At 58.3% G+C, this 21,969-nt stretch overlaps 2 protein-coding genes across 9 annotated transcripts in view; both read left to right on the plus strand.

Moving 5' to 3' along the window:
- The window catches only part of CACNA1S (calcium voltage-gated channel subunit alpha1 S), a 49,423-nt gene extending 40,522 nt beyond the window's left edge, over positions 1-8,901 (plus strand). Inside the window, exons 34-44 of the mRNA XM_069875720.1 lie at positions 215-342; positions 871-967; positions 1,951-2,053; positions 3,165-3,266; positions 3,388-3,512; positions 4,514-4,642; positions 5,910-6,106; positions 6,851-6,915; positions 7,378-7,487; positions 8,052-8,168; positions 8,409-8,901. Of these exons, the coding sequence (XP_069731821.1) occupies positions 215-342; positions 871-967; positions 1,951-2,053; positions 3,165-3,266; positions 3,388-3,512; positions 4,514-4,642; positions 5,910-6,106; positions 6,851-6,915; positions 7,378-7,487; positions 8,052-8,168; positions 8,409-8,669 (1,434 nt within the window). The 3' untranslated portion in view covers positions 8,670-8,901. The remainder of the gene's footprint in view (positions 1-214; positions 343-870; positions 968-1,950; positions 2,054-3,164; positions 3,267-3,387; positions 3,513-4,513; positions 4,643-5,909; positions 6,107-6,850; positions 6,916-7,377; positions 7,488-8,051; positions 8,169-8,408) is intronic.
- Positions 8,902-13,931: 5,030 nt separating this feature from the next.
- Positions 13,932-21,969, plus strand: part of KIF21B (kinesin family member 21B) — a 45,021-nt gene continuing 36,983 nt past the window's right edge. For all 8 annotated transcript variants that reach the window (XR_011339032.1, XR_011339034.1, XR_011339033.1 and 5 more), the window contains exon 1: positions 13,932-14,030. Coding sequence is in view for 4 of the 8 variants with exons in the window: in XM_069875722.1 (XP_069731823.1) it covers positions 13,948-14,030 (83 nt within the window). In the remaining 4 variants the exon portion in view is untranslated. The remainder of the gene's footprint in view (positions 14,031-21,969) is intronic.

Below are 21,969 nucleotides of genomic sequence, written 5' to 3' on the forward strand. Positions count from 1 at the left end.
CCCTTGTTGCTTCCTTCCCACAGCCCTCATGCTGCCTTCCAGATGTGTCTGTGTTGGCCCTTGCGAGGGTGGAGAGGGTGCATCGTGCCTGCTGCCGCCTTTCACGTGATCTCCTTGGGTGGAAGACCCTGCTTGGGGTGCCCCACAGCATCTGCTAGCTCCAGGGGACCCCTGCCCTAACTTGCATCCTTCACACCCACCCTTCTGCCCTCAGATCATTAACCTCTTCGTGGCAGTCATCATGGACAACTTTGACTACCTCACCCGTGACTGGTCCATCCTTGGGCCCCACCACCTGGATGAGTTCAAACGAATCTGGGCTGAGTACGACCCTGAGGCCAAGTAAGTGGCAGGGGGTGGGTGGCACAGAGGGGATGGTCTGTGGGGAGCCTGGGGTGGGCTGCCTTGAGACATGTTTGGCAGTGTGAGCTGTGGCACTGTCTAAGAGTTGGATCCCAGCATCTCAGAGGAGGATGTGGACTTGCCAGCATATTCTAGGGTTGATAAAAGCCATTAGGATGTTTGGGGACACAAAATGTCCAGTCACCTCTTCATTCAGGCCTGCTGATGCTGTCAACGCTTTCATAGGATCATGGAATAAGCAGGTTGGAAGAGACCCACCGGATCATTGAGTCCAACCATTCCTATCAAATACTAAACCATGCCCCTCAGCACCTTGTCCATGCCATTGTACACCTTTCTTTGCTGTCCAGTGCTATGGGGAACAGCTGCTTTCCCCGAGAGCAGTGCAGGGAGGTGTAGGGATTCGCCCATCACAGAGCCACGGGGCAGGTGACAAGGATAAGCCCACACAGCCCCTGCCCCCCATGGCTGCCACCGTACTATTGATGCAGTTTGTTGCCTCCACAGGGGCAGGATCAAACATTTGGATGTAGTGACTCTGCTGAGGCGCATCCAGCCTCCCCTGGGCTTTGGGAAGTTCTGCCCACACCGTGTAGCTTGTAAGGTAAGAGCCAAGGGGGTGGGGCAGGGGATGTGTGTACAGGGGCACCTTCCCCAAGCTGTCATAGAATCATAGAATGACCAGGTTGGAAAAGACCCACCGTATTGTCAAGTCCAGCCATTCCCATCTATCACTAACCCATGTCCCTCAGCGCCTCGTCCACCCATCCCTTAAACCCCTCCAGGGAAGGTGACTCAACCCCCTCCCTGGGCAGCCTCTGCCAGGGACCAATGACACTTTCCTTGAAATATGTTTTCCTAATGTCCAGCCTGAACCTCCCCTGGTGGAGCTTGAGGCCATTCCCTCTCGTCCTGTCCCCTGTCCCTTGGGAGAAGAGCCCAGCTCCCTCCTCTCCACAACCTCCTTTCAGGGAGTTGGAGAGAGCAATGAGGTCTCCCCTCAGCCTCCTCTTCTCCAGGCTGGAGAGATGGTGGATGCTCCACCTGGAATCCTCCTGGAAGGATTTAGAAGACATGTGGATGTGGTGCTTAGGGTCAGGGTTTAGTGAAGGAGTTGGCAGTGTTACATTTATGCTTGGACTTGAACCATAGAATTGTTTGGTTGTAAAAGACCTTTGAGATTATCAAGTCCAATCATACCTGTCCACTACCTGATGATCTTAAAGGTCTTTTCCAACTTAAATGATTCTGGTTCTGTAATTTTCTCCCATGGCACCAATGCCCCATAGGTTGGGTTATTTCATAAATCTGTCCTGGCCCTTGCCACAGCTTGGTCTGGTTTAGCCGGCTGGTTAGGACAAGTGGTGTCACTGCTGCTGGCCTGTGTGCTGCCAAGTGGTGGTGCCGAGCCCTGTGGCTCTGGGCAGAGCAGGGAGAGCCGGGAGAGCTCCTTGGTCGGCAGCTCAGTGCGCCAAGCAGAGCCTCTCCCCGGGCAGTGTGGTTGCCCTCTGGCCAGGACAGGCTGTGTGTCCGTGGGCTGCAGCTTGCTCTGCTGCTTGGGGTCACAGTTGGTGGTTTGCTGTGCAGCGTCTGGTGTGCATGAACATGCCCCTGAACAGCGATGGCACCGTCACCTTCAATGCAACCCTCTTCGCACTGGTGAGGACAGCCCTCAAGATCAAGACAGAAGGTAAGCAATGCTCCTGTCTGCCTCTATGGCCTGATGAGGAGCTGGTTACACACCGTTGCCCCACTTTGTCTAGGTGCCTCAGGGCATTTGCCTGCGGAGCCAGACCCTCTTGTGCAACTCTCAACTTCATGCTGTTAATTATCCCACTGGGCTGTAGACAGTGGGTACATGTGTGGGGCTGCTCAGGCCACTCCTGTAGAATATCAGTAGTTGCAGGCACGTGTGTTGCAGCCCTGAAGAGTGAACCAATGCCACCTGGCTGCGTAACTTCACCCTGAGCAGCTCGGGAGCCCTTCTGACCCAGTTCCCATCACTGCCACAAGGAACAGCCACCAGCCTCCCTCCTGCACTGCTGGGTGTAGACAGATCTCCCCCTGCCCCTGGTACAGCACTGCCTGCTCCACTTTTGCATTTCCCCATCTATTTATCAGGGAGGGCAGGGATAGTATGAGGGGAATGGTTTTCAGCTGAAAGAGGGGAGTTTGAGATGAGATTTTAGGAAGAAATGTTTTGCTGTGAGGGTGGGGAGACACTGGCCCAGGTTGCCCAGAGCAGTGGTGGCTGCCCCATCCCTGGAGGTGTTCAAGGCCAGGTTGGATGGGGCTCTGACCCATCCAGTGGGAGGTGTCCCTGTTCATGGCAGGGGGGGGTGGAACTGGATGGGCGTTGAGGCCCTTTCCGACCATTCTTTGACAATGATTTGATGATTTATAATCTCAAACTGGAATGGAAGGAGATAGATCATCTCCCAGTATAAGTGTGCTAGGGAGGAGTTGCTTTCACCCCCTTCCTTGCCAGCAGGATGGCTTGCAAAGCCCTGCTTTCAGAAGATGACCCACCAGTTTGTTTCCATGCCAGGTTTCCATCACCAGAACAGAGATAGAGGCACTGGCACTCCGCCTGTTTGCTAAGTCTGACTCGCTCCATACTTCAAGTCTTTTTGCTAAAATCAAAGCTTCGTTCCTAAAAAGCTCATTTTTGTAGGGAGAGGAGTCTGGAGAGGAGCTGTCCCACCCTGGAGAGGTGTGGCCAGGTTTTCACATGCTTTGTCTTCACTCGTGATCATGTTCCCCTGGGAATGAATCGCTCTGTCCTGCTTGTTTTCTCACAGGTAACTTCGAGCAGGCCAATGAGGAGCTCAGAACCATTATCAAAAAAATCTGGAAGCGCACAAGTATGAAGCTTCTGGACCAAGTCATCCCACCTATTGGAGGTATGTCACCTGGTGGTACTTCCCAGAGGGGCAGAGCAACAACCGGTCGGGGTCTGTGCTGCTTCAACAACTTGCGACCACGTGATAGGTGGTATCATCAGGTTGGTTTCCTCCCCTCCAGATGATGAGGTGACAGTGGGCAAATTCTATGCTACTTTCCTCATCCAAGAGCATTTCAGGAAGTTCATGAAGCGCCAGGAGGAATATTATGGGTACCGGCCCAAGAAAAACCCTGTGGAGATCCAGGTTGGTAGTGTGAGTGTGGTGTTGGAGGAGTGACCATTCCTGGGGCTGGGCAGGCTGTGGTGGGAGCTCTGCATATCCAGGAAAAGGACTCTCCCAGCTCAGGAAAGTTCACAGTGACTTAGAGAGGCAGAGCTGCGATGACACACAGGGGCTCTGTGCATCAGGCTCTGGAAATGACGTGGCCCCAGGTGAACCAGCACTGAACTGGCAATGAGCACGCCACCCCAGAGGGTGACCTTGGTCTTCAGGGCATGAGTGACTCTGGAAGCAAAGGAGAATTTTGACTCTGTCCTGCTGATTTCAGCCGCAGAGAAGGCTCAGCAGGGTCTGATGACTCCCTAAGCAGTTTTAAGACCTGGAAATCCCCATCACAGACCGATGTCTGGGCCAAATGCTGCTCATCCAGGCCCTTATCCGTTTGGTCTGTTACATTCCCTTCTCCCTTTCCTCACCCTAGCAGCGTTTGGGTAGTTCTGTGTGCCTGGTGCACGTCTCATTTCCTGCTGCAGCATCAGGTGAAGCAGGGATGATGTGCCTGGTCCTGAGCAGCATCACTGCACTCACAGGAGGATGCTGTCAGGGTGAGATGGGAGAGGATTTATGCGCCTGACCAGTGCAGCTGGGATGTCCCCAGCCTCTCCTGACTTTATGAGGAGAAAATCACTTGTAGAGATAAAAAAACCCAAGCCCCAGAGGTGCAAGGCACAGAAAAGAGCTGGCCCCCACCTGGTATCTCCAGCACGGCTACCCCTTGGGCACCAGCAGCTCAATCCCTCACCAAGACACCCTTAGCAAAGCCCTTTGTGGGACAGCATCAGCCCAGAAGTTGTTCCACCAAGCACAGAGCCAGACAGGGCGAGCCGTGGCCTTTCTAGTAGATCTCACAGAGCAGCCTGGCTTACCAGGTGAGCACATGTCATCACGTTTCCCTCTACAAAGCACAAAGTAAGAAGGGTGGTAGGGAGAGGCCTCATCCAGCCATACCTTCTTGTCCCCATCAGGCTGGGCTGAGAAGCATTGAAGAAGAAGCTGCTCCTGAAATCCGTCGGGCCATTTCTGGGGACCTGACTGCTGAGGAGGAGTTGGAAAGAGCAATGGTAGAAGCTGCCATGGAGGAAGGGATATACAGGGTGAGTGCAGCCCTCGGGGCACCCTGGGCAGTGTTGTTTTGATGTGTTGGTCATAGGCTGACTTGGCTACCAGCAGCTGGAGGGCAGTTCACAGAGTCTGACTCTAAAAGACAGTGTGGCCCACAAGGAAGAATCAGCAATTCTTTCTGCTTTCTGAGCATCAGAACATCCTGGTTGTGTCACCTGGGAAACCTGCTCTCTGCTTCAGTTTCCCCTCTGTGAAAGGACCCTCGTATGGTGATAGGGGTGTGCTGAATGTTTACCCATGGGCTTGGATGGCTCCGTTCACACCTTCTGCCAGGCTAAGGCAGGACAGCTTAAGTATCATCATCATCATCAGAGCAGGGACAGAGTCACTTCACACTCCCTAGGAGGCTTTGAGACAGCCTGGACAGCTGTAGTGTTGCAGGGTTGCACCTCCTGATGTGTCCAGAGGTGCCAGTGGCACAGGCTGTTTCACAGAGGTGGCAGGATTCGTCACGCACAGGGGTGGCTCTCATCTCAGAGCTGCTGCTTGATTGTCACCCCTCAGTGCCTCAGTTTCCTCACCTGCACAATGAGGGTTTTGGAACCAAGTGGTCTGTAAGGCCCAAGCAGAGAGACAAGCAGAGAGACCACTGCGCAGCCTGTGCTCATAGCTGAGAAAGCCACCCGTGTCCTGGGCTGTATCAGAGTGTGACCAGCAGGGTGAGGGAGGAAATTCTGCCCCTCTACTCTGCTCTGGTGAGATCTCACCTGGAGCCCTGTGTCCAGTTCTGGAGTCCTCAGCACCAGAAGGACACAGAGCTGTTGAAGCGAGTCCAGAGGAGGCCACAGAGATGATCTGAGGGCTGGAGCACCTCCTGTATGAGGACAGGTAGAGAGTTGGGGTTGTTCAACTTGGAGAAGAGAAGGCTCCATGGAGACCTTAGAGCAGCTTCCAGTCCTGAAAAGGGCTCCAGGAAAGCTGATGAGGGGCTCTTGGTCATGGAATGCAGGGATGGGATGAGGGGGAATGTTTTTCAGCTGAAAGAGGGGAGATGGAGATGAGATCTTAGGAAGAAATGTTTTTCTGTGAGGGTGGGGAGGCCCTGGCCCAGGTTACTCAGAGCAGTGGTGGCTGCCCCATCCCTGGAGGGGTTCAAGGCCAGGTTGGATGGGGCTTTGAGCCCCCTGATCCAGTGGGCTCTGTTCATGGCAGAGGGTGGAACCAGATGGGCTTTGAGGTCCCTTACAACACAAACCATTCATTGGTTCCTTTCTGCGATGCCCTCCTTATTGGTTGCAGAGGACAGGAGGCTTGTTTGGCCAGGTGGACAGCTTCATGGAGCCCAGCAGCCCCCTGCAGCCCCACGTCGCCAGCCAGAGGCCCCTGCAGTTCACTGAGGTGGGCAGCGAGGACCTTGATTCCCCCGTCTTCCTCGATGACTTCCCCCAGGAAGGCAACACCAACGTCAACAATGCCAATAGCTACTGGCTTGAAGGGTAAGGACTGGAGAGCCTTGCATGGTCAGGTGAGCAAAGGCAGAGCTGGGCTGTGCCAGCGGCTCCCAGCAGGGCTGAGGGGGCAGCTGGCTGCGTGTCGGTTTGGCCCAGGAGCTCTTCACAGATGGGTAAGGTCTGGACAAGTGGCTGAGCTGCATCAGTGAGGTCCCCGCAGACTGTGGGAGGAATCGCATGCTGGATGTGAAGGTGGATTCATGGACACAGGAGCTTTGTGCAGAATCAGCCCTTGGCATGTGAGGCAGGGCTCAGGCAGGGGGACAAGGAGGACAGACACACTGGTCCCCAGACCCAGCCTAGTGCTCCAGAGGCGTCCCTAGAACGTGCAGGGTAGCTCCAGGGCTGGTGAGTGGCTCCACACATCAGCAGTGGCTCCCTGCGTGCCCTTCTTGTCCTTTGCATCACTCCATCTTGGTGTCATGAGGATCAAGGTGGACAGCAGGGCAGGAGGGATCGCAGGAATGACCCTTCCCACTTCCCTGCCAAGGCCGAGGTAGAAGCCACCAGCACCTGCCTAAGCACAGGGACAAGGGATACCAATGTAAGAAGGTCCTTAATCCTACTTCTTGGGGTCTCCACCCTGTTCTTCCGTCCCAGGTGTCCCTTCTAATCTGCCCCTCCAGCTGCATTCCACAGGGTGAGAAGGTGGGGAGGGCTGCACCCTGCATAGGGATAGTCTCAGTGCTTGGTCCTGCTCAGTCTGATCCACCTGCCTGCCTTTGCCAGGATGGAATACGAGGATGAGGTGCAGAGGAAGACAGTGCCTGTAGCAGCCACACATCCTTCGCAGGGTGAGTCTTAGCATCATTCTTTTTTTGGGAGATCTGGACTAGCTTAAAGGCCAGGGTAGGGAGAAGGAGCTGATGTTGACAGGCAGGGGGAGAAAACGCAGGCCCCAACAACTTGGACGTTAGCTGAGAGCCCCAAGCACACAGGACCTGTCTGGGGAGCTCCAGGAGACCCTCCTCCCACCTTCCCACCCTCTGGGATGATGGAGCCAGTGCCTTGGGTTGCGGGAGAACTTACCACCTCTGGGCAGCAGGGCCAGAAGACCATGTTCTTTTCTGCAAACAGGGACTTCTTCCCTGAGTGAGTGAGGAGGCAACACAGGGCAGTGAGCAGGTACTAGGTCTTGAGTTGGTCCTGAACTCCTAAACGCTTTGGCTCGCCCAGTCTAGTTAACCTGGTTCCAGATCTGGGTAGCAGTCCTTGCTCTTGTGCCCATCCAATGTCCCCACCTTTCTCTCTCACAGAGCACAACCACCCCTTACACATGGAGAGGCTGCCACGGAGGCCAAGCAGGAGGCGAGGGGCCACCTCTGGCCATCACCCATCATCAGGGCTGCAGCTTCTTACCCAGGAGGTAAAGGGGACAATGGATGCCCAGAGGCAGTGATGCAGAGGGGCGGGGATGAACCTCCCTGCCCTCCTGGGAGAAGTTGTCACAGCCATGCTGGGAAGTAGCTGGTCTCTAGGTTTCTCCATCATGAAGGCAGCTTTGCTGGAGCTTTCCTTCATGATCAGCTTGAGGAAGGAGCTGGGACCCCTCTCCATTGCTGCAGTGGGTGCAGGGTGCTCATCCAAGCTGGGATAGCTTGAAGCAGCATCTCTCTGGCTCACTGGCCACCTCCAGAGCCAGGGCAGACCAAAGGGCTGTGCCAGGTTTGCCCCCACACTCCCCTGGCTGCCCTTGGCTGCCCACAGTGCCTCCTTGCCTGGCAAGTGCCAGGGCAGGAGATAAGGGCTGGTTCCCAGTTTGTTCTGCCCGTGTGGCCCTGCTGGTCCCACTGCGGGTGGTGACCTGGAGCTGGGAGGAATGGGAGTGCCTTTCCAGGCTGGGAAAGGTACTTGCAACCCCACGTTGACATGGAGGAGAGATCTTCCATGGGCATTGTCCCAGCTGCATCTCTCTGCTCCTCTTACTCAGCTGCCCAGAGAGGATGGCACCACCATGGGAACGGCATCCAGCTCAGGGTATCAGCAGGGTGAAAGCAGTGACCCGAGCACGTCCTCCACTCCGGCCATCACCTTTCTCATTCAAGAGGTAAGGCAGGAGTGCAGCCTGGCAGAGGGAAAGACGGGGCTGCCAGGGAGTGAAAGGGGTTGGCAGCGGTCCCGTGCTTATGCCAGGCTGGGGGGTTGGATGGCAAAGCTAAATTCCGAGGATGAGCAACAGGTAATTGCCAGCGCAGAGGGAAAAGAGGGCGGGGTTGGGCTGCTTGCAGTCTGGGACATCTCTACAGAGTGAGCACTCACTGGGCTGTGACCCCATCCTCTACTGCAGGCTCTGATCTCTGGGGGCCTTGCGACTCTGGCCCGTGACCCATCCTTCGTAGCAGTGACCAGGGACGAGATGGTGGCCAGCAGCCAGATGGAGGTAGATGAAGCGGAGAACGCAGCTGTGGCACTGCTAAAGGGAAGAGGAACACCGCAGGGCACAAGAACTGGCTCTGCCCCCCAGGATACCTCAGCGGCATCGCCAGCCAGCTCCCCAGGGCTCAGCGCAGCTCTCTCCCAAGAGACCATCGCTACCACTCACCTTTGAGCCGCCTGCTGATGCAGCCCAGCAGGCATGGTCCCCTCAGCAGCTTGCAGAGGTTTGCTGGAGCAATGAGGCACTACTCCCTCTCTCTGCCTGGGGTCTTGGTGGGCTCTGTCCAGCTGCAGAAGGAATTTTGGGCCGGGGAGCCAGGGTGGTGGTGCAGGACAGGGAAATGCTATGCCAGCAGGGTCTTGCAAGAGCTGGACGAGTCATTAAAGAGTTCCTGCTGTGTGAACCCATGGATTCCCTTGGTCCAGTGCTTCATCTGCCAAGCTCTGTGAGTCTCCTGGTATCACAGTAGCTGGACCCAATGTCCTTAAATCTCTGCTGGAGCCTAGTCCTCCTGCTTGCACTTGGGGAGGAGGACATGTCGGGATGGGGCAGAGGCACAAAAGCATGTCCAGATCCGTAGCCCTGGGTTTAACCACCAGGAGGGCTGGCCACTGCGGTGCAATTTCTGTCACTTCAGTACCTCCAGGCATTGCTCTCAGGCTTGGGCACACACCGTTCAGCCTGCAGGAGGATCTCATCCAGCCTACAGGCATCCCCGCTGCTCTGGGGGGCACAGGCCAGAGGTGCCGCAGCCAGGAGAGCTCGGGGAGCACAGTGCTTGCTGTGTGCCCAGCGCTGCCTGGGATCGAGTGGCAGCTGAGGTTATTCCTGTCTGGGAATGGGTCTGGCCAGGCGTTTCACTTTACAGATCTCAGTGCCCCAGGCACTGGGTGCTGAGAACTGTAGCAGCTACTCTCACCGGGCCAGCCCTTTGCTGGGATGGTGCTCCAGAGGGGTCCCAGCCCAGCAAACCTGGGACACTCCAAACATGAAGGGTGACACTGTGGTGGGGACATACTTTGGTGATGGGGCACCTTCCCCTGAGCTCTGGAGTTGCCCAGGGGCTGATCTGCCCCAAAATGTCATCTGGAGGCCATGGGGGGAGTGGTTCTTGAGTTGATTTCTGGCTGAATTTGAGCTGGCACAAGGGTGGGAGGAGGGAGATAGGGCCAGCAGCCCCACAGCACAGTCACTGCCCCTCTCTGCCTGGAGCTTTGGTGGGGAAGGGTTCAGTCTCAGAAACAAGGGCAGCTCAGGGTGGGATGTCCCCCTGACCCAGGTGTCCTTGCAAACGCAGCCCTCAAGGACAAAGGAAGAGAAATGCCGGCTCCTCACATACTTGCAGATCAACAGCCGGGCCATATCCTGCTCATCCCCATGGTGATGTACCAGCATGAGGTGTCCTGGAATTTACCCATCCCAGCAGGTGCCAAGCCAACTCCTCTCAGGTACCAGCATCTGGTCCTGGTACCTTGGGAGCCTTGGGAGGAGCACAAACAGATGAGGTGAAGGGACAATGCTGTTGAGGTGAAGGCATCCAGGCCCCAGAGCAGGTGCTGGACTCCACACTGGGCGCAACTCTGGCTTCGTTAGCAGTTGCCCACCAGTGCTGGCATCTCAGCGGCCTCAGAGCACAGCCTGGGCTCCTCAAAGTAAATCTCGGCATGCTTCAGCTTCCCCTCACACTCTGTTGCTGTCCACCCTTGAAATCAATACCAGCCTGCAGAGCTGGGGTTCCCCTGTAAGTCCCAAACCAGCTTCAGGTTGGGAGGTACTTTTTCTTGCTGAGCCAGAGGCTCTGGGTGTCCCTGGGCAGCACGTCCACCTGGCATCAGCCCCAGCCAGGTGAAGGCAGGTGACAAGGAAGCCAGGACAGGGCTCCTTCAGCTCCATGGTGCCCACTGGTCCCCAGTCCTGCTCCCTGCTGGGCCCTGGACGTGTTCCTCTCGCTAACCTCCCAAGAGCAGCTCCTAGTGTGGAGCTAGTAGCCCTTGGGCACTGTCCTCTGCTGCACGGGTGCCCAGCTTGCTGCTTGTCCCATGCAGCCCCGTGGTATGGACTGGGCATGCTGGAGAGCTGTGTTGGCCCCTGGGCACTGTCCTATCACCCCCATGCCATCAACCTCACCCCCTGTCTTCTTGGGATGAGTTCTGGCCAGGCCCTGGGCAACCCACAGGGAGACCATCCCCTCCTGTCCCAGTGGCTCTGGCAGGACAAACCAACTCACCAGTGCCCTGCTGCTCGGTGGAGTCATCCTCCCCACCAACCACAGGGCTCTGGGATGGGGCCAGGTGAAGCCATGAAGGTGTTTCAGCGATGTCAACCAAGTGGGGAGAAAAGCCCTGGAGCTAGTAGCCATTCACCTCTGTCCTCCAGGCACCACTGCTCGCAGGGGCAGAGACCTGCAGGGTCCCAGTCTCCATTCCCTATTCCAAACCACATCATCACACCACACATCAGGCTGAAAACATCCTTGTTCAGCACCGCGGGGCTGGGGAGTTTAGTCTGGGGACCATGCGGGGCTGTCATTAATGCCCAGGGAGGTGTTTCCCTCCTCAGTGCCAAGCGTAACGTGCCCTCATCAGTGCTGGGTGGCTGGGGACAGTGTATGGGGTAACAGCCCCCCTGTCCCTGCCTGTGTGCACACTCGGCAGTGCCCACACCTGACGGAAGAAAATGGGACAACACGCAACGATCAATGAGATCCAAGTGAAGCCATTTAATTGAAGTTCATAACACATTTTATACCTTACTTAACTCAAGCAAGCCATTGTTTTGCAAGCTGATTTGACAATTCTCCATTAGCAACAAATAATCATTAGTTACAATGCATTATTATATTTTCCCATGAGAAATAGCTATGTGAGCATTTCAGTCTACAAACTGATAGACTACGAAGTAACAAGTCAAGGACTACTGAGGAAAACTTCCCGTGAGAAATGAGAGGAGTATAAGGCAGAACAACTCTCTATTGTTGCAAAGAGAAACCTTGAAGACAGTGCGTTGTTTACCGTAGCTGCTTCTTCTGCAAAGTTAGCTTTAATTCTGGTGCAAAAGCTGTGAGGCCTTATGCTAAGGTGCCTTTATTTCATTTAGCATAAGCTGCTCAGTGCTCGGGGTGCTCATTAAATGACCTCTGGTTCGTAACCACCCATCACACACCCTCATCCATGCGGTGGGTTCTTGCGTGCTGCCCGGCTCCTCGCCATGACGCCCTGTGTCCATCCACTCGTGGGGAACTGGGGGTCACCTGAGGGGCTGTGAACCAGTGCTGCCAGGGCTGGGCTGTCCCAGGAACGTCATGTACCCTCCTTGTGTCCCACTCCTGGGCAGGGACAGTTCCAGTGTCCCCGCACAACAGCACCTGAGCTGCGGGGCTGGCTGGGAGCATCCCCATTCCCACCTGGGGACAGAGGGGCTGGGCGACAGGCACAGGGGCAGGACAGGAGGCCAGGGGGAATGAGCTCATATCATAGAATCATAGAATCACCAGGTTGGAAAAGACCCACCGGATCACTGAGTCCAACCATTCCCATCAATCACTAAACCATGTCCCTCAGCGCCTCGTCCACCCGTCCCTTAAACCCCTCCAGGGAAGGTGACTCAACCCCCTCCCTGGGCAGCTTCTGCCAGTGCCCAATCACCCTTTCTGTGAAATTTTTTTTTCCTAATGTTCAGCCTGACCCTCCCCTGGCGGAGCTTGAGGCCATTCCCTCTCGTCCTGTCCCCTGTCCCTTGGGAGAAGAGCCCAGCTCCCTCCTCTCCACAACCTCCTTTCAGGTCCGGAGTGGGACCTGGGTGCTCCAGGGCTGGTGAAGGACCTGGGTGCCTCCATCGGGTCTGGATGCACTGGGTAGCACCAAACTTTGTTGGGCTACAGGCTGGGCTGGGAACCGGGCGGCACTGGGCTGGCAGGCAGCTGATGGCCTCCCTGGAGTCTCCCAGCTCCCTGGGGCTCCTTCCACACTGGCGTCTGAGAAGGTCCCACAGCTTCCCACGCATGGACAACCCCCACGCTGCAGGAGCCGGCGGCTCTGTCGCTGTCTCTGGGGACACACACACACGGCACAGCCCCGGCGCACACTGGCACAGTCCCACAACAGTCCGATACAGCCCTGTACAACCCCAGCAAAGCCCGGTACAGCCCTGTAACGCCCCACTAATCATGGAATCAAAGAATAAACAGGTTGGAAGAGACCCACTGGATCATTGAGTCCAACCATTCCTATCAAAAAGCTCAATACAGCCCAATATCGCTTGGTACAGCCCAGTACAGACTGGTACAGCCAGGTACAGCCCCAGTAAAGCCCAATACAGCCCAGTACCACCCAGTACTGCCTGGTACAGCCCAGTACAGCATGGTACAGCCTGGTACAGCCCAGTACTGCCCAGTATGGCCTGGTACCGCCTGGTACCACCTAGTACAGCCTGGTACAGCTTGGCACAGCCTGGTACCACCCAGTATAGCCCAGTACAGCCCCGACACAGCCCGGTACAGCCCAGCACATCCCAGTACAGCCCAGTACAGCTCAGTACAGCCTCAGTACAGCCCAGTACAGCCCCGGTACAGCCCGGTACCACCTGGTACAGCCCGGTACAGCCCAGTAAAGCCCAGTACCGCCCGGTACAGCCCAGTACATCCCCGATACAGCCCAGTACAGCCCGATACAGGCCAGTACATCCCTGCACAGCCCCGATACAGCCCAGTACAGCCCCGGTACAGCCCAGTACAGCCCAGTACTGCCCGATATAGCCCAGTACATCCCCGGTACAGCTCGGTATCACCCAGCACAGACCGGTACATCCTGGTACATCCCGGTACAGCCTGGTACAGCTCAGTACATCCCCAATACAGCCCAGTACAGCCCGGTACGGCCCTGGTACAGCCCAGTACAGCCCGGTACAGTCCAGTACAGCTCAGTACAGCCCCGGTACAGTCCAGTACAGCCCCGGTACAGCCCGGTACCACCTGGTACAGCCCGGTACAGCCCAGTAAAGCCCAGTACCGCCCGGTACAGCCCAGTACATCCCCCATACAGCCCAGTACAGCCCGGTACAGCCCAGTACATCCCCCATACAGCCCAGTACAGCCCGGTACAGCCCAGTACATCCCCCATACAGCCCAGTACAGCCCGGTACAGCCCCGTATAGCCCAGTACAGCTCGGTCCAGCCCGGTCCAGCTCCGGTACCGCCGTGTGCAGGCGGGAGCGGGGCCGCTGCCCCGGCAGAGGGCGGCAGCGACCGACGCGTGAGCGTGTGTGTGTGCGTGTGCGCTCATGTCAGTGTGAGCGTGCCCGAGTGTGACTCCGCGCGTGCCCGTGCGCGTCCCCGCGCACCGGGGCTGCGCTCCACTCCCCCCCCCCCCCCCCCCCCCTTCCTCCCCCTCCCCCGGCAGCTCCCGGTGCCTCCGCCCGGCCCCGCCCCTCCCGCCCCGCCCCGCGCCCGCGGATGCTCGGGGCAGCGGCACCGCCGAGCCGGGGCTGGGCTGGGGGGATGGCGGCCCCGGACAGCTGCGTCAAGGTGGCCGTGAGGTGAGTGGAAGGGATGCGGGTGGGCACCCCCCGCGGTGAGACCCCCCCCCCCCCCCCTCCCGGTGAGCCCCTCTTCCCCGGGACATTGAGTGTCCCCCACCCTCCCGGTGAGCCCCCCTCCCTCCCCCGGTGAGTCCATCCCCCCACTCCTCCGGTGAGTCCATCCCCCCCCTCCATCCCGGTGAGCCTCCCCTCTTCCCCGATGAGTCCATCCCCCCCTCCCCCGATGAGTCCATACCAACCCCCCCCTCCATCCCGGTGAGCCCCCCCCTGCCCCCGGGACACTGAGTGTCACCCCCTCCTGCGATGAGTCCATACCCCCTCCTCCATCCCGGTGACCCCCTCCCCCCTTCCCCGGTGAGTCCATCCCCCCCCTCTCCATCCCGGTGAGCCCCCCCTTCCCCCGGAACACTGAGTGTCACCCCCTCCCCCGGTGAGTCCATCCCCCCCCTCCATCCCGGTGACCCCCTCCCCCCTTCCCCGATGAGTCCATCCCCCCTCAATCCCGCTGAGCCCCCCTGTCTCCCCTGCTGATCCCCGCCTTCCCCAGTGAGTCCCCCTTTCCCCGGGACACTGAGTCCCCCCCTCCCGGTCGGGTTTCGACCCCCACCCCGTCCTGCTGGCAGCCCCGGCCGGCAGGGGGGTCGGGGAAGATGCTGGGGGGGTGAGTGGGTCCCTGCGTGTGTCCCCCCCCCACACTCCCCGATGCGGTCTCGGTGTCCTTTGTGCTGGGAACAATGCGGCTGCCCGACCGAGCACCTCGAGGAGGGAGCAGCGGCGCTTGTCGGGCTCGGGGGGGGCTCGGGGGGAGCTGGGCAGGGCAGGATCGGGCCCCGTGGGGACCCCCCCACCCCGGGGAGGGCGGGGGATGCCGCGTCCCGCTGTCAGCAGGAGGCTGGGATGCTGCTGGCATCCGCGGCGGTGGGAGCCCTGGGAGCGGGGGGCACCTGTACGCCCCCCCCCCCACCCCCAGCCTGGGCTGAGCGAGAGCACAAAAGATGCTGGTGCAGTGTCAGGGATGGAGGGAGGGGGGGGGTGCGGGGCTGTGCACGCGAGTGGGAGTGGTGCGGGTGTGCGTGCATGTGTGTGTGCATATGTGTGTGCATGTGCACGCATGTGTGTGTGCATATGTGTGTCCATATGTGCATATGTGCATGCATGTGTGTGTGTGCATGTGTGCCTGCGTGCATGCGTGTGTGTTCATGCCTGTGTGCCTGCATGCGTGTGTGCCTGCGTGCATGCATGTGCATGTGTGTGTATGTGCATGCGTGCATGTGTGGATGGTCATGCATGTGTGCCTGCGTGTGTGCCTGTGTGCCTCCATGTGTGTGTGCCTGCATGTGTGCATGTGCATGTATGTGTATGTGCGTTTTGATAGGAATGGTTGGACTCCACGATCCGATGGGTCTCTTCCAACCTGGTTATTCTATGATTCTATGCGTGTGTGTGCATGTGTGCCTGTGTGTGTGCCTGCATGCAGGCATGTGCGTGTGCATATGCATGTATGCATGTGTGTGCATGTGTGTGTGCATGTGAATGCATGTGCATGTATGCATGTGCCTGCATGTGTGCCTGCATGTGCCTGCATGTGTGTGCACCTGCGTGTGTGCCTGCGCGTGCCTGCATGTGTGTATATGCATGGATGTGCGTGTGCATGTGTGCCTGTGTGCATGCCTGCATGTGGGCATGTGTGTGCCTGCGTGTGCATGCGTGTGTATGTGCATGTGTGCCTGTGTGCGTGTGCATGTGCATGCATGTGTGCCTCTTCATGCATGCGTGTGTGCCTATGTGTACCTGCATGTGTGCATGTGCGTGCATGCATGTGTGCCTCTGCATCTGTGCATGTGAATGCGTGTGTGTGCGCCACAACACCTCCCAGCCCTGCCTGCCCTTCCAGCCTTCCTGTCTTGGAAGCCGGCGGTGGGGATTGTCTGCCTTGCTCCCTTTAAGAGGCTGAGAAATGGGGCCAGGCTGCGATTCTGCGGGATGGAGGAGCCGGAGGGGTGGGTGACAGCTCTCCCCTGGAGAGGGTGTTGCTGGGGTGCCTGCGCTACTGCATGGGTGACCGTGTTGGGACACTGACCTGGGAATAGGGTGATGCCAGTGACTGGGATTGGAGATTTCCCGCTGGCCAGACTCTTCCCATCCTGCATCCTGCATTCCTCTTGGGATTAAACGCTTTAACAAAGGCCTGTCTTGAGGCTGGGGTCCCTTTTCGCCTGGAGATGCAGTGGGTGCTGCGATGGTGGCTGCAGAATCCTTTCTGCTGGGCTCTTCCCACCTCATCCCTTTGGTCCTTGCCAGTGATAGAGTTAAGGACTGTTTTCCCATGCACGAAGGGAAAACCACAACCGAGAGGTGACTTGAGTCTGCAGCATCCCGGTGAGGCTGGGGTGTCCGTGGCAAGGAGGGGTGTCCAGCTCTCTCCCACCCTTCCTTGAGGGAGCGAGCCAGCGCCCAGTGCCGCTGTTGAGTGCTGGGGCGACGCAAAGGTGAGGTAGCAAGACAAAGGAGGGCTGGGAGCAAGGAGGCTGTGAGACAAAGCAGGCAGGTTCAAGGCAGGAAAGTGGCTCCTGAGGCTGGACTAGGGGTGCAAGGACTGAGCCGCTCTCCCTGTTGACCACCTGCCTTTTCTGCCAAAGCAGCTCCCCGGGGCCTGGGGATGGTTTTCCATCCAGAATGGTTTTCCTTTGTCAGTGCTCGTGCAGAGACAGTGTTGCAGGAGCCTCCAAAACCCCCCACCCTGCAACCAAACCTACCCACAGATCCCACCTCCATCAGCCATCAAGGTGTGGAGGAGGCTGAATGCCTCTGGGCTGCTGCAGGACGCGAATTTATTGATAGGAATGGTTGGACTCGATGATCCGGTGGGTCTATTCTAACCTAGGATTCTATGGTTCTGTGATTCTTTGTGATAACATGAATGTGCCCGCTGTGCCATTTCTTCGGGGTCTCTGTGCCTGTGCTGCTGGTGGGAGGAGTTGGGACCTGGGGAGGGCCAGGTGGGACCTTGGAAGGCCCAGGGACACAGGGACATTGGTCCAGCCAAATACTGAGAGGTGCTGCAGCCAGTGGGACTTCGTCTTGGGCCTCACAGAGCCCTCAGGGTGGGACGAGTCGGGGTGGAGGAGCACTGGTAGTGGGGCTGTATGGTCCTTGGTCCTTGCTGGTTCTCCTGGGCTGGCAGGAGAGGTGCTGTGGCATTTCATGGTCAGCTTCACACCTTCCCGTCTTCCCCTTGCGAGACCCCCCAACTGCCCTGTTGGCACTGGAGGTCCGAAAAACTCAGGTGCTGAGCCACTGATTGAGGCAGGGGGGTGTTTTTACGGCTTTTTCTGTGACAGGAGCCGAACGGCTGCTGCAGTGCTGCTGTGGGCAGAGCGAAATGCTGGCCCAGCGGCTGCTCGTGGCCGCCGGGCTGATTTGTACTTGCGGCTCAGACCTGCACCGCCTGCAAGGCTGCGTCGTGCCCCAGCTCTCCTTCTCCCTGCCCTGCTGGCTGGCGTTGCCTTTGCTAGCGCTGACGGGCAGAGCCTGGCGTGATGCTGCATGGGTGCGTCCGTGCTCGCCGGCTGCAGCGGATGCTGCTGCGGAGGAAGCGATGGGGCCAAGCTGCCAGCACCGGTCGGGTTGGGTGCCCGTGCGCCCTGTGCTGGGGTAACGGTCTCCGCCAAGGAGCCACGATGGTGCTGAGCGGGGCAGCCTGGGAGTGCTCGCTTCTTGCTGCTGAGGGGGGGGGGTTTGCTGAGAGAGAGGGGAAGGCAGTGTAGTGTCTGCCTTTTCCTTCTGGAGGTGACCTTCAAATGGGTCCTTGCAATGCAGGCAGCTCCCTGCTCATGCCCCACATCTGGGAGCACAGCTGTCCCTTGGGGATCCAGCACCCCCCTCTCCCCGCAGCATCACCCCTCTCTCTCTCCCCGCAGCGTCGCCCCCATCTCTCCCCGCAGCGTCGCCCCCATCTCTCCCCGCAGCGTCGCCCCCCTCTGTCCCCCCCAGCGTCGCCCCCCTCTGTCCCCCCCAGCATCGCCCCCCTCTCTCCCTCCAGCATCGCCCCCCCTCTCCCCTCCAGCGTCAACCCCCCTCTCCCCTCCAGCGTCAACCCCCCTCTCCCCTCCAGCGTCAACCCCTCTCTCCCCCCAGCATCAACCCCCTCTCTCCCCCACATCCTCCCCTCCCCTGCATTCCTCCTCCTCCCTCCCCATCACCCCCCCAGCCCCCAAGCTCGCAGTCAGTGCTTTCTGCCACCAGCTCTTGCAGCTGCAGGGAGCCAGGGGTGCTGCAGAGGTGCTGCAGGGGAACGGGGCTCGTCTTGCTGGTTCCTGGAGGTGATTTTGCTGTGTCTGGAAGGACCACAGTGCCTATGGACCCAGAGGCCATTGAACCCCTTGGCGAGGTCTGAGAAGCCACTGCCCAGGTCTGAGAAGCTACTGCCTGCAGAAATGCTCCCTGAGGGCACTAACTGCCCAGCTCATCTGAGAGAAAGGGGCACCCCCTGTGTGAGAGCTGCTGCGCTAGCTGCTGAGGTGCTGCAGAGGCTCAGGAAATGCAGCTTCTGAAATTGGGGAAGGAAGTTGAGTCGGATTTCAAGTCTATTTAAACCCTTGCAACCTCCAGTGCTCTGCTGCTCTTATAAACAGTTCTGGCTGTGATGCTCTGTCTCCTGCCCCAGGGAGCTGCTCCCACCTCCTCCTCCTCGGGCAGAAAGGCAGGATATGTCGCTTGGGATAGGATGGACTCAGCACCCATCACCATGTGCCCTGGGTGGCCTCGGCTCCGTGGGAGTGAGCTGGCAAAGGGCACGTGCTGGGATCCTCTGGGCTCATGGTCCTGCCGGGGTTCTGATATCTTTGCTGCTGTGTGGCTAGGGCTGCTCTGCCTGCTGGGATGGTTTCTGCCAACCCAAAGCCTCCGGGACCGCTGGTGCCCAAAGAGGTGAAGTTGTAGCTCTTCCAAACCAGCTCCTGCTAGGATAGTTTTGGATCCAGATGGAGCTATGGTGTGAGCCCAACCTCTGCTGCAGTGTGGAGGGAGCTTGTGCAGCCTGGCACCCACTGCCCATCATCACCGCGGAGCTGCTGCAGCTCTGAGCCCCTGTGGGGTGATCCCAGGGGGATGAGTGGCTCGTGGGACACTGTCTCCTGTGAGGATCTGGCTCATGTCAGCCTGGTTTTGCTCAGATAGAATCATAGAATCACCAGGTTGGAAAAGGCCCATCGAATCATCGAGTCCAACCATTCCTATCAATCACTAAACCATGTCCCTCAGCACCTCGTCCACCTGTCCCTTAAACCCCTCCAGGGAAGGTGACTCAAGCCCCTCCCTGGGCAGCCTCTGCCAGTCCCCAATGACCCTTTCCATGAAATATTTTTTCGTAATGTTCAGCCTAAACCTCCCCTGGCGGAGCTTGAGGCCATTCCCTCTCGTCCTGTCCCCTGTCCCTTGGGAGAAGAGCCCAGCTCCCTCCTCTTCACAGCCTCCTTTTAGGAAGATGTCACAGGGTCGTGCAAGGGAGAGATGAGACAAACCCACACCACCACATGGGATGTGCCTGACTCCCTGTGGGGACGGAGGGAGGCTGCTCCAGCCTGGGGGTGCTGGGCAGGCAGACCACCAGTGTGGCCCCCCCCAGCCACTTTCCCCATCCTTTGCCTCCACTGAGGACAGCTTGGCGCTGGCAGTGCCCCCCCCCCCATGTCCTATATCTGTTTTGCTGCTGTACTGAACTCATCTGGATGATCTGCTGCTCTCTGGTTTCACTTTGGGTTTTCCCAGCGCCACGGTGACGCAGGGGTGAGCGTGTCGCAGGGGTGTCTGTGCTCACAGCCAGCAGGGTTGACTTGGTCTTCCTGGTCTGGAGGGAGATGTTGGGGGTTGTGGTGGGTGGGGGGTCCTGCGGGGTCTCGGTGGGAAGTGCTGAGCCCAGGTGTTTGGGCGCAAGGTTTTTTCTTCTGTGCCTGGCTTCAATCAGGAGCACACTTGCTGGCTTTTACAGCACAAATGTTAGAAAGGGGATGGAGATGGTTCTGCTACAAAGGGGGAGCACGCAGACACATCACTGCCCAGCATCGCTCGGAGCAAAGCAGCTTTCAGAGGGTTTTGGTGCCTGCACCCATCACCCGTCAGTGAGGGATTTAAATATATAATGCCATGAAGTCTCAGGAACTTGGGAAGCTGGGGCTGCCTCTAAACCAGAGGACACAGCCAGCTGCGGCTTTCCTGCAGCAGCAGTGAAACTGGAGGCAGGAGCAAATTGCAGGAGATCAAGCCCTAAACCAAGCTGTTGGAACAAGGCTCCTGGCCCCTGGAGAGGGAAGGTGATACCCGCGCCGAGCCTGGCTCTCGGTGAGGAGGCAGTCCTGGCTGTTCCTGCTGGGAGGGGAGGTCTGGCCCCAGTGGTCCCATGGGGCTGTTTCCTGCTGGTGGCTGTGAAAACAAACCCAGTCGTTGGTTAAACAGCCAGTGGGGTTTGGAATGTGGTGGATTGTTGAGGGAAGATGCCACCAGACTCTGCTGCAGGAGAGCAGCACGCTGCGGGGTGACCCCGTGCCCTGTTGCATGCTGAGAGGTTTCTGCTTTGGCTTGAGGGGAGGGCAGGTGACCAGCATCCTGTCCCCTTCCCCACCAGGCAGAGCTGTGCTGCCCTGCCACGTCCCCGTGTCCCTGCTGGCTCTGTGCTGCTGTGAGACCAGGGGTGGCTGGCAGCCTCAGCCCCTGTGTCCTGCTCCATGTGAACATAACACCATCATCGTTCCAGGTGAGGCTTCAAGGCTGAGCCCAAGGTCCCAGGAATCGCAGCGAAACCCCTTACCCTTCTCTGCAGCTCCCTGGACCCAGGACGTAGCAGGGAGGGTTTTTGTCACATCTTGCTGTAGGTGAACCTGACCCCAAATCTCCCTATCCCATGGTCCTTCCAAGCCCACGTAAGCCCCGGGGCTGGGATCTCCTCCCTGCCCATCTGCCCATGCCCGGCTGTGGTTCCTGGAGGGGGGTCTCAGTACCCTGCTGAAGATCTGGATCTGTGCTCCTAGTGTCACCAGCACCAAGGGCAAAGCACTGGAGACTGGCACTGGGGTGACCCAAGGGACATTCCTGCACCGCTCTGGCCCTCCCCAGGGCTGAAAGATTTAGTAGTTGTCCTTTCTCCCTGGCCCCTGGGGTTTGTTGCAGCCAGAGCCACACAAACTACCTCTGACCTCTTCCTTGGGCTCTTCCTTCCTCCTTCCCTACAGCCTGGGTCGTGTCTGGGTGCTGGAGCCCAAGGACCCAGGGAATGGTGCTCAGGGTAAGGGATGGAAGTGCCGGGTCTGTTCTGTGAGCTCTCTCTTCCTGAGAAGTCGCAAAGAGCTTCATGAGAGCTTCTGCCCTGCTGGGTACAAGAACCCAAAAAAGCTGTTGGCAGAGCCCTGCGTGTGTGCTGAGGGCACTCTGCCTGGGTGGTAGGGGTGGGATGTCTTCATCCCTGTGCACATTCGGGAGGAGATGAGTAATGCAGGCCAAGGAGGAAAGGCATCGTGTTGGGGGCTCCTGGTCCTTCCCTGCCTCTCTGCCCTCCAAGCACTGAGTGAGGACACTTCCCTGGCCCAGTGTTGCAGGGCTGGGAGGCACAACCTGGCCGCTGCCTGCTCTGGGAGATGCTGGTCTCTTAGATCATGTTGCTGTGATCTCTGCTCATCTGTTCTCTGATGGTGCATCTGCCTGAGGAGGATGTTAGGGCAAAACATGCATGGTCCCTTCCTAGCTGTGGGACCAGGTTTGCTTCTGGGTGCTTTGTGGCATCCCCTGTCCTGCTAGCTATGTGCTTGGGATTTTTTGGGGGGAGGTGGGCAGGGAAGAGTTGAAGAGGCACCTCTTCTGTTCCATGCACTCTTGTCTTGTGGGCAGGTTTCTCCAGAGGTCCCCTGCAGGCTCTGGGGTTGTAGCATCTTCTGCCAAGTTGGGG

The sequence above is a fragment of the Phaenicophaeus curvirostris genome, chromosome 24 (genome assembly GCF_032191515.1).
Source record: "Phaenicophaeus curvirostris isolate KB17595 chromosome 24, BPBGC_Pcur_1.0, whole genome shotgun sequence".
NCBI lineage: Eukaryota > Metazoa > Chordata > Aves > Cuculiformes > Cuculidae > Phaenicophaeus > Phaenicophaeus curvirostris.